The sequence below is a fragment of the Lacerta agilis genome, chromosome 10, assembly GCF_009819535.1.
Source record: "Lacerta agilis isolate rLacAgi1 chromosome 10, rLacAgi1.pri, whole genome shotgun sequence".
Classification (NCBI taxonomy): domain Eukaryota; kingdom Metazoa; phylum Chordata; class Lepidosauria; order Squamata; family Lacertidae; genus Lacerta; species Lacerta agilis.
The window spans coordinates 6,473,949-6,485,977 of record NC_046321.1 but is presented as its reverse complement, the minus strand read 5'-3'; the positions used below and the strand labels follow the sequence as shown (position 1 = coordinate 6,485,977).

The 12,029-nt window shown below is 46.7% G+C and overlaps 1 protein-coding gene across 1 annotated transcript in view; it reads right to left on the bottom strand.

Annotated features, from left to right (window-relative positions):
• The window catches only part of PLXNA4 (plexin A4), a 535,577-nt gene that overhangs the window by 25,794 nt on the left and 497,754 nt on the right, over positions 1–12,029 (bottom strand). The window contains 4 exon segments of the mRNA XM_033162012.1: positions 27–196; positions 3,544–3,734; positions 5,501–5,600; positions 10,391–10,494. Of these exon segments, the coding sequence (XP_033017903.1) occupies positions 27–196; positions 3,544–3,734; positions 5,501–5,600; positions 10,391–10,494 (565 nt within the window).

The window sequence follows — 12,029 nt, the reverse complement described above, 5'->3', positions numbered from 1 at the left end:
TGATTCTATGACGATGTTGCACTCACCAGTTGCTTTTCCAAGTGTGCCGCACGTGAGGATCGTGGATGTTGTGCTTGTCTGCCTGCTCATCCAAGAAGTCGAACATGTATTTGATGGCCAGGGGCAGGGCACTCCCACGATGCGCTGTGCTGAAGATGGTCTCAAAGAGGTCATCCACAAACTTCTGTAAAGTGCCCTGGGGAGCAAAAGGAGGAAGAAGAAGAGTAGAAGAGTTTGGATCTGATATCCTGTTTATCACTCCCCTTAAGGAGTCTCAAAGCGGCTTCCTCCCCCACAACAAACACTCTGTGAGGTGAGTGGGGCTGAGAAACTTTAGAGAAGTGTGACTAGCCCAAGGTCACCCAGCAGCTGCATGCGGAAGAGTGGGGAATCAAACCCGGTTCACCAGATTACGAGTCTATCGCTCTTAACTACTACACCACACTGGCTCTCAGTGTGGTGTTGTGGGTGGTAAGCAGGCCCATCACTGGAGGACAAAAGGCTTCTAAACCAATGTGTGAACAGGCTAGATCTATGACATCAGTTCAAATGTCACAAAATGTTTTCACTCCGGAATGCACAGCTGCCAGAGTTGTCGGATTCCTCGTTGTGCAGCATTGCAGCCTGTGGAACTGATTCTCACTACATGCCTCTCAAACTGTTGAAATGATCTAGGCCGATCAGAGTTGTAGGCCGATCAGAAGGGACCCTGACGATCATCTAGTCCAGCCCCCTGCAATGCAGGAATGTGCAGGTGTCCCTTACAGGCATCGAACTTTCAATCTTGACATTATCAGCACCACACACTAACCAGCTGAGCTAGGCAATTGGGTGAGTAGTACACAGTGTAGGTTGTGTTTGTGTGTGTGTGTGTGTGTGTGTGTGTTTCAAAACTGTGTCCCTTTCTTGTCCACGAAGGTTTATCAAAATCTTTGCCCCATCTGTGGCTAGAATTGTCAACTGTTTAAAGGCTTTGTTCTGGTATATTATTATTATTATTATTATTATTATTATTATTATTATTATTATTATTTCCATCTGACTGGGTTGCTCCAGCCACTCTGGGTGGCTTCCAACATAGATAAAAACATAATAAAACATTAAACATTTTTTTAAAAAACTTCCCTATAGGGTGCTGCCTTCGGGTGCCTTCTAAAGGTTGTAGAGTTACTTATCTCCTTGACATATGACGGGAGGGCATTCCATCATTCACCATTCACTTTTTGCTCAAATAAGTTTTACATAAATTTGCATGTTGTCCAGATAACAAGGGTCTCATTTTGAGAGTCAAATTTGAGGTGACGGGGACAGCAAGGATCCATTTATTACATGTTTGCTCCATTTGCTTATGAAGTGGGGGAATGGGAGGGTTAAACAAATTCAATGGCTATTAGCCAGGATGGTTATGTTTAACTATGCATGAGAAGAACTAATTTCTATGGTCTGTCCTGGATTTTCCAAAGGTTCCACTGGATGTCCACAAGTAGGCTGAGTTCAGCTTCCTTCATCTGCCTGATCCTCTTGATGCAAAATTTAGACCCTACCACCCCCTAACCTTGCCTCGCGACAATCCGTTTTCCTTCCCTAACGCAGCGCTGCTGGGGAGCCCCTTCTTGTCTGCCCTGCTTCCGTGCAGCGCTGTGAAGTTGTCGGCAAAACCAATTCTGTGTAAATAACAAAGTGCTGGCGCTGAGCGACAAGGAGGTGTTGCCACTCGGAAGGCATCAAGTGTTAAAGCGCCGTCCATGGCATTCTCGGGCTGAAAGTCAACTGCAGAGAGTTATAGAGCTGTCAGGCAAATCATCTCCCATGAAACGCTGAGCACGGTGACAGATTGAGTGCTCACCGCCTGCCCGCTCGCCTGCCTGCACCTCCGTACAGGCCAGCACCTTGGCAGAGAGGCTGTTTCCCCTGTCAACCAGTCCACTGGAGAACTCTCTCCATCTCTCTCCCCCTCCACTAAATGCTCCTCCTGATCAACCCCCCTAAACGTTAGAGGAGGGAGAGAATGGTCATTGCGTTCCAGACAACAGGATGCATTATGAGGGTGTTCCTCAAGCGGATTTCAGCTTGTTCAGGGTCACAGAGACTCCTGGAGGATGGGAAATCTATGCAACACAAAGTGAAATGACTCAGGGGGAGCTTTCCAGAACCGGAGGACATTTGCCCGACACCGTTGGCATATATCCATTCTTTGCCTGGATTTTAGCACTTTCACTAAAACATTTAAATATTTGAAACAACGTGAAAAGTTAGATATTTGAAAGTGAAATCAGTGGACATTATAGGCGATAGCATTAGAATGTTAGTTTAAAATAGTACATAAGAAGTTAAAATTGTGATTTCTTTTTGTGTTTTGTATTTCTGTTATGAATAAGATGATAGATCTATGATGTTAGATAAGGATTAAGATAATTGTAAAATAAGAGTTAAAGTAGTTACAAAGTTACTACAGTATATTAGAAATGAACGCAGAAGAGAGGACGTGAGGAAGTCCCCCAAGTAAGATTAGAAATAAGATTAAAATAGTTAAATTGGTGTTTTGTTGGTGGTGGTGTTGTAGGTGTTCAGGTATTGTATAAGTTTTTCTTTGTTTTGTTTTTTGTAGTTTGTATGCATTTTTGTAGTTTGTTTGTATTTTTCTGTTTTTCTTATTTGTTTAAATACCAATAAATTCTTCTTTAAAAAAAATAAAAAAATACATGCCCTGCAACATTTCTCCAATTAAAAAAGGGACACCCTAAGGAAAAGTAGGACATTCAAAAATGGAAACTGGGACAGTTTCTTTAAATCAGGGACGTCCCTAGAAAATAGGGACACTTGGAGGGTCTGTAAATATGTTATTTTTTTAAAAAAAAAGTAGACATATTTAAATAAGTCTCCCTAGTTGCTAAGACTCTTCTCAGAAGCCATGTTGACGCTTTCCCTTCAGAAGGTCCAAATGACTTTTGACTGACATCCACCTTGCCCTATAAGCAACGCCAGAACTCTGGAATCCCCACCCTTCTGAGGGGTGTGGCAGGCTAGACTGCTTTATATTTTTCCAGCGACATCTACACTAGCTTGGTGATGTCCACAGAATGGAAGAGGGCAGGATCCCCAAGGATGTGGTCTAGAGGGATCTGACTTCTGGCGCCAGGCCCGTTGGCAGACCAACTCTGCATTACAAAGATGTCTGCAAATGGGATATGAAGGCTGGCAACCATAGGTACCAGAATATATGCATATACTTTAGACATATTTGCAGTGATTGTGAATATTAACTGTTGCATTTAAAGGGAGTGAAGTCTGGGTACATTCTGAATAGCGGGAAGCGCTGCAGATAAAGAGGTAAACCCAGCCGCAAAATCATCCTCTCATCTCTTACCTGCCAAGACATGGGTTCGAGCCCTACGTTGGACAAAATATTCCTGCACTGCAGGGGGTTGGACTAGACGACCCTTCCATATGCTATGATTCTAAGATCCCAAGAGTACTGGTAACTTCTGTCCTTCAAAGCCTTCTCCACCAAATTGTTCCCCGGTCCCCACAACCCTTCCATACCTTGGTGGCTAGAAGCCTGGTCAGGTAGATTTCCGACACCATCTTGCTCCCTCGGTCGCCCTCCTTCTGATCTCCATGCTCGTGGTTCTTGACCAGATGCCACATCTTGACCCCACTCTCCAGGTCGGGTGTGATCATGGGCGTCCGGGAGCGCAAGCTGTCTGGGCTGCCCGTGTAGCGGATCATGTTTTCTGAAAGGGCGGAATCCCATAGCTTCAGGATGGTTTCTTCAAGGACAAGCTGGGCAACCAGTTCTCCTGCCTTACCCCATATATGCCAAATCAACTGCTTAGATTGGCGGAACTGGCATTGCTACAGGTGCCACATAATATGTGTTCCGCATTTGTAAGAAACTGGCCATTTAGTGTGGCAGCGCATATACTTTGGAACTCCCTGTCTATTGACCCGAGGCAGGTGCCTTCAGTGTACTCTTTTTGGCGCCTGTTAAAAACATTTTTGTTTAGAGCAGTGTCTCCCAAACTTGGATCTCCAGTTGTTTTTGGACTACAATTCCCATCCTCCATGGCTATTGGTCCTTCTAGCTAGGGATGATGGGGGTTGTAGTCCATAAACAGCTGGAGACCCAAGTTTGGGAAACTCTGGTTTAGACAAACATACATGTTTAGAAAGCTGGCTGGGAACTGTAGTCCAAAACATCTGGAATGCACCAGGTTGGGGAAAACTGATACATAGTATGCAGGACTGTCTTTCTCTTCTACCATATCAGATCCCGTCCCCCGTCCCCCCAGCTCTTTAGCTAGAGTTGGCTATGTATCTGTTCATGTGAAAACGAACAATAATCTCTTAACCACGCTGGGCTTTTGCGCCTACTGTTCTGGCTTGGTGCTCAAATTCCCCGAGTGTCATTTTGACTGGTGCTCTTGTAGATTTCAGAAGGATATGCAAACCATGACGCTGAATGGGGAACACCACACTTTATAAGGTTAATGCAAAAAGTGGGACCAAATTGTCATCTGCCACGAGCTAAGATCAAGGGTCACCAAGGAGGGCAAGATCTATCTTGGAAAATGCACTAATGAGTTGCAAGCTGTATTAATTACTGCCAGGAGCATCCTGGAGCATCGTGGACAGAGCTTAAGTTATTGGTCTTCATCTGCTGGGTCATGACCTGACCCAAGGTGGGTTGTATCAGAAGGCGGTGCTGCCGTTTCCTTTCCTTTCTTTTTAGCCCTTCCACCCCCATCAGGGAAGAGTCAGGAGTGCAAAACAGATACTTGGAAGAAGCATGCAGGGTCAAGGGGTCTGAAATCTTCCTTCTTCTTTCCACAAATATCTCCCCCTCTTCAAATAATGGCATGAAAACCCAGTGCAACCCAGAGGTGAATCCCACCAACTTCAGCGAGGTTAAGTGAAGGACTGCCACTGTTTTTGGGCGAAATTCAACCACACGCTGGCAATTTGAGGTTGCGCAGTGATAGTTGTTTTGGAGCTTTGGGGCATATCATGAGGAATAGGTAAAAGGTAAAGGAAAAGGAAAAGGACAAGGACCCCTGGACAGCTAAGTCCAGTCAAAGGCAACTATGGGGATCTGGCACTCATCTTGCTTTCAAGCCGAGGGAGCTGGTGTTTGTCCACAGACAGCTTTCCGGGTCATGTTGCCAGCAGGACTAAACTGCTTCTGGGGCAACGGGACACCGTGACGGAAACCAGAGTGCACGGAAATGCCGATTACCTTCCCACCACAGTGGTTCCTATTTATCTACTTGCACTGGTGTGCTTTCGAACTGCTAGGTTGGCAGGAACTGGGACAGAGCAACAGGAGCTCACCCCCTTGTTGGCTGACCTACCAACCGGCAAGCCCAAGAGGCACAGTGGTTTGGACCACAGCACCAACCACATCCCTATCATGAGGAATACCAGGATGTGAGCCTTACACCCTGGCCTGGACTCCCTTCCCTCTCCACCCCCATTGTCATCAGGGTGCCCAGGCTCTTACCATACTTGCTAGCAGAGGTTCTGGAGACAGTGGAATTGTTGACAGCATTGTAGGCTGTCACCTGCTTGGACACCAGAGCCACCACGGATCCATCGGGCACCTAAAGAGGGAAAGAGCCCTAGTGTCAGGGACTGGACTGAAGAGGAACCTTCCGAGGAGGAGGAGGAGGAGGAGGAGACAGATTTACAACGGTGGTTTGCAGAAGGTCGTGGGTCTGAGACAGAAGAAGGACAAAGCTGGGAGATAATGGAAGAAGAGGAAGAATGGAATGGAAGAAGAGCAGCAGAGTCAAAACAGCTGGCTGACATGTTATCATTAGAAAGCATTCCATACGCCCCCTTCTCCTAGGACCAGGAGGGCAGTGAAAGTGGGAGAGCAGAAAGTGAATAGACAAGGGCCTTATGCACCCACCGTATAAGGGGTGGTGCTACAGGCAACAGAAGAAGAAGAAGAGTTTGGATCTGATATCCCGCTTTATCACTACCTGAAGGAGTCTCAAAGTGGCTAACAATCTCCTTTCCCTTCTGCCCCCACAACAAACATTCTGTGAGGTAAGTGAGGCTGAGAGACTTCAGAGAAGTGCGATTAGCCCAAGGTCACCCAACAGCTGCATGCGGAGGAGCGGGGACGCGAACCCGGTTCACCAGATTACGAGTCCACCACTCTTAACCACTACACCACACTGGTGTAAAAGGGGGAAGGAGATTACTCGGAGCAACGCCAAGACGGCATCCTGCATCCCTCTCTCTCTCTCTGTGACTATTGAATAAAATACCTTGGTAAGAGCTTCCAGCATTTCCATTACTGGCAGCCTGCTGTGAGGGGGGCGGGGTCACATTCCTGGAAGCCTGACACCAAGTAAGCAAGGCAGTCTGGTGGCAGAGGAGTCCTCAAGAGGAAAAGCAGTGGACCCAAACAACCTCTGGGTTAGTGGGGAACATTTAACTACAAAACAGGTTCTGGCTTGGTTCTCGATGCTAGAAATGAAGTTGATGTGGAGGGGGGGCAGCAGGAGGCAGTTTCATGTGGTGCGGGACCCACAGGGTTGCATGGAAATATCACAAATATGGAGGCCACGGTCTGCAACATTTATTGAGTAATGGCAAGAGTAACAGATGAGGTGGTTACATCGACCTGCTTTGGTAACTCATAATCATAGAATCAAAGAGTCGTGGAGGTGGAAGGGACCCTGAGGGTCATCTTGCCCTACCCAATGCAAGGAAGGAATCTTTTGCCCAATGTGGGGCTTGAACCCATGACCCTGAGATTAAGATTCTCCTTAAAGCAGGCAGTTAAGGAAAAGGAAAAATTGACTCATATTGAGGTGGTGGAAGGAAGCCAACCCAAAAGATTAGAATGTTTAAGGTTTGATAATTAAATATAATAAGTATGGGGAACGGGTGGTGGGAAAGAAATTTAGTGGCTATGTAATTTTTTCTTTATTTCTTTTCTTATGTAACTGTTTATTCTTAGGTGTAGTTCGAATTAAGGGTGGAAAATGTATATGGATGTATGCAAAACAGAACTTTAAAAAGGAAGAGATTACGATTCTCCTGGTCCACCAACTGAGCTATCTTGATAGATTTCAGGGCCTTCAGAAAAGCTTCTGCACAATTCAGTTCTGCATCTCCTGGGCAGGGCCCTGGCTCAATGCTTAGAGCATCTGCTTTGCATGCAGAAGGTCCAGGTTCGATCCCTGCCATCTCCAGGTAGTTCTGGGAAAGATCCCGATCCGAAACCCTGGAGAGTCACTGCCAGTCAGTGTAGACAGTACTGAGCTGGATGGACTAATAGTCTACCTCTGTATAAGGCAGCTCCCTATGTTCCTAGGGAAGTTCCCTATCTCTGCCACAGGCTACACAACACAGACATATAGCTAGCTTTTATCGAGAGAGAGAGAAGGGGAAATGGCAGTGGGGTCAGCATGGTGCAAACACACCAGCGGAGCCAATTTGGTGCTCTTGCCAGCAATTTGCACCACGTCAACCTCTTGGTATGCAGCAGTGACTCAGCCGGCAGAAGGTCAGAGATAAGCATGGTGAAGAATGAAGTCTTGAAGAGGCCCCGGAGTTACTCTGCACTTTTGAGATAGGATTTACGGCTGGAGGTCTCTGGGACTGTGGGCCACAAGAGGCCACCTGAAGCCCAGAAGAGCGGAAAGCTCTCCAAAAGATGGGAAGCCTTCCAGCTCCTGATTGATGCCCTCTCAGAGCCTCTCTTCAAAAAAACAGGCGGAACAATACAGAGTATTGAGCTGCGCCGGGAACATCTTTGAAGAATGCGTAATTCCGAGAAGAAAGGGAGAGGGGGGGGGACCTGGGGAAGAGCCTGCCAGCTCTTCTACCAGCAATAACAATAATTAGCACTTAACACAGAGTGCCTTCATCTTCAAAGCATCTCTGAGATGCTAATTAGCCAGCTCTTCATGGAGCCCAGAAAGGTGGCTTTTAACACCTGCAAGTTAGTCTTCTCATCCTCGCACGCACGAATGAAGGAGGGTCAACAGTGTCCCACTGAAACATTGGTGGCTATCCAATTGGTGGTATAAGATCTGCACACTAATAGCCTTTTGCTAAAAGGACTCTTGTGGTTTCCAGGTTTGCCTGCCTTTCTGCGATTCAGTCCCTTCAAGTTCTCAGTTGTAATGTTGGAAGGCTGGGACTGAGTAGATCTAACAGATCTTCCACTCCAGCCTCCTGATCAAACTAAGGAAATGTTTCTGGAAGAATCCTGTGCGATCCTGAGGCAGCTCTCTAGACACAGACGTTTGTCTACACTACTTGTTACAAGAAATGTGTATTGTTATTATTATTTATTATTTCAGTCACAGACCAGTTCCAGACCACATACAATATCAAGGAAGTCATAAAACACGATAGGGATACATTTGAATTTGCAATTAGGTATAACAGGGACAATACAGATATAGCAACAGTTAAAATATATATAAATTAAAACTTGGTCACTAAAATATAACCTAAAATTAATGTGTGTTGTTGTTGTTTGAAAAGTGTGGTTAAACTAGCCATTTGAGGGTGGGGGAAGCAGGCAGGGATGTGCTTCTGATCTGGATGAAGCCCCTCTCCGGCGGCCTTTTTTCCCTTGAAGGTGCTACTCAATTGCAAACAGCACCCTGCATCATGATGTTTTGGTGTCTACTGGAAACGTTTTTGTTTAAGGAGGATTTCCCTGAGGTATGAGCCTGTCATTCAGGAAATATCAGAATCACAGGACTGCAAGGTTGAAAAGGACCCCAAGGGTCATTTAGTCCAACCGCATTCCAATGCAAGAATCACAGCTAACTAATCCCTGATGGATGGCCATCTGACCTCGGTATTAAAAGCTCTGCCCACCACCTCTGAGGTAGTTTGTTCCACTGCTGAACAGCCAATGGCTGAGGATGCTGGGTTCTGTAAGGCAACAACATTTGGTGAGTACCATGCTATCTAGCCCTGCCTGGCTGCAGCACGGCTTGCTTTCAAGCCCACTGTCAGTGGAGAACTGCCAGAGAAACAGCAGAGGACCTTTCCATGCTGGGACAAGAAGAAATGGACCTCCATTTCCACCCTTGGGCCTCCTATTCCACCCACAGACCTCCCTCTCAGTTCCTGGAGAAGAGATTAAAGGTAAAGGTAAAGGGACCCCTGACCATTAGGTCCAGACTCTGGGGTTGTGGCGCTCATCTCGCTTTATTGGCCGAGGGAGCCGGTGTACAGCTTCCGGGTCATGTGGCCAACATGACTAAGCCACTTCTGGTGAACCAGAGCCGCGTATGGAAACGCTGTTTTACCTTCCTGCTGGAGCAGTACCTATTTATCTACTTAGAAGAAGAGTTTGAAGAAGAGTTTGGATTTAATATCCCACTTTTCATTACGCAAAGGAGTCTCAAAGCGGCTAACATTCTCCTTTCCCTTCCTCCCCCACAGCAAACACTCTGTGAGGTGAGTGGGGCTGAGAGACTTCAAAGAAGTGTGACTAGCCCAAGGTCACCCAGCAGCTGCATTGTGGAGACACAAACCGGGTTCCCCAGATTATGAGTCTACCACTCTTAACCACTACACCACACTGGCTCTACTTACACTTTGATGTGCTTTCGAACTGCTAGTTTGGCAGGAGCTGGGACCATACAACGGGAGCTCACCCTGTTGCGGAGATTCGAACCGCTGACCTTCCGATCGGCAAGCCCTAGGCTCTGTGGTTTAGACCACAGCACCACCCGCGTCCCGGATAGATTACCGAGTATAAAATGAAGAGCCACAGAAAAGCATTGCATCCGTTCCAAATAGGCAACTTGCCTCCATCGGCCATTGTTGGGAACGAAGGCACAGTATCCTCCGAACCTAGCCCCCCCCCTCCACCTTGCCCTGTTAGTTAGCATGCAGGGTCCTCTGGGGAGTTGTGGCATTTCCCTTCAGGACCGAAAGCATCAATCTCCTTCCCCTGCCTGAATGGAATTAACTGCTGTCCTCCTCATTATCTCATCTCCGCTTCCAATCTGTTTCTAATCTGTGGCCTGACATTTCATCCGATGCCATCACAGGGGGAGCGAAGGCGATACAGGGAGTGCGTGCTGGAATAAAGAAAGGAGTTGGGGGAACGGTTCTCTCTCCCAAGCTGGATATTTCTGATTGAATGTCACCAGGTGACGGAGACGCCTGTCAAGGAAGACAGGGAGAGGCACCCACTTGATGGCTGAGAATGGAATGACTTGTCATTCCTGTGGCCCAGCTCTTTCATAAAGTTCGAAGAATAAACTCCCTCCCTGCATCTGGTAAACTAGTAAACACCAGGGAGAGGGCTAACGCTGGTATTTGCTTTAATTGTTTTTGTTATGAAGCCGAGCTGGTCTCTGGAATTCAAGGGGCAAGAACAGCAAAAATTCCAGATTACCTGATAGTGAGCGAGGGTATTGAGCCTCTTCCAGTCATTCTCGATCTTCGTCGTGAGGTCCTCGTCTTGAAGGATCATCCTGGCTCCGCTCGCTTGCCTCCACTCTGTGGAAAGAGAGAATCACAGGTGACCTTCCCCACCAGGAGACATGGGGGTAACCATGGGAGAGAATGAAGGAGGGTGACTGTGGTCAGGCTTGCTGGCTCTCAGTCTGCAATTGTGAGTCTGCCCAAGGCTTCCTCTGATCCAGGACTTGTGTTGCAAGAAAAAAATATGGAGTGCCTCTGAGCTGGGGTGGGGAACCTCAGGCCTAGGGGGTGAATGTGGCCCTCCAGACCTTTCTATCTGGCCCTCAAGACTCTCCCCAAGCCATACTCCTGTTGGCCCTCCTTTGCACACTCCTGCCTTGTGTTTTTGCCTGCCTGGATGGAGGATAGAGTGTATGAGTGCATGTTGAAACTAGCCTATTACACAAAGGCAAAATTAATCTTAATTGCTCCTCCCACGTTTGCTTCTGACCCCACCCACCAGTGGTGTGAAGAGCATGAACTGGACTTTGGGCTGAAAGTGGCTTCCCACCCCAGCTCTAAGCATGTGAAAAAATCCTTCTTCCCTCTCTGAGCGACCACAACAAAATTCAACACATCTCTGCGTTCAGGATAACGTCCAACTTCACAATTTTTTTTAGGAGTGTGGGGACATCCGCCACAGACTCTCTTTATGCTTCTCATACAGAAATGTGGAAACCGCTGCCAATTTGATTTGATCCTGGCAACTCCCTTACCGCATCATTAAAATGCATTTGCAAAACCAATGCCCGGCTTTTGCTGTCTATTTTGCAACCCGCTGCAGAAGTTCAACTGCAAAATGAGTCCATGCTGAACGAAAGTAAAGTGGGAAGACGGACAACTTTTCTGGAAGAACGCGGGGCAGTTTCAAGTCTCTCTGTTTCTAATTTCTGCAATCTTGAATTCAGTTTTCCACATTTCTTCAGCAACCTGTGATTTGTATGTCTGTATACTGTACACAAAACTCACCAGCATTTTAGTGTGGATTCCTTCAATCTTATATGCAGCTTTGGCTAATATACACATTTTTACAGAGCTGTTTCCCCAGTATAATGCTATTTTCATCGATATATGCATTTTACACATGCTTTATTGCACTGTATGACTTTAGTATATATGTTACCTGGCTGGAGAACTGCATCGCAAAATTTGGGAAAGTATGAATTTTGTAGGGTGGCTGTCTTTCAGTTCACATATTGTTTTGGAAAGGGGGTGGTGTGTTTTGGCAGGTTCCCCTTTGTATGCAAACTGAATTGAGTTCCTTCACCATTCCTAGTCCTAGGTGGGAAAAGTCTAAATGCTTTTAAACAATCTAGTTCTTTTGGTGCAGAAGCCCACAGACCTTTGACTAACAGAACCATCAAAGGCTGGAGAGAGATATTGGGGTTGTCCTTCCACACCTTTTCTGGATGCTGCTAAAGACCAGCATGCCCTGAGGGAAGCCAGAAGCGAAGGAGCCCAGCCCAGGGAGTTCAACTCCCAGTTGGCATGACATTGGACTCATTTAATCCAATGTATTTGTTTTAGTGTTTAAACTGTGAATCGCCTTGGCAGGAAGGCAGGATATATAC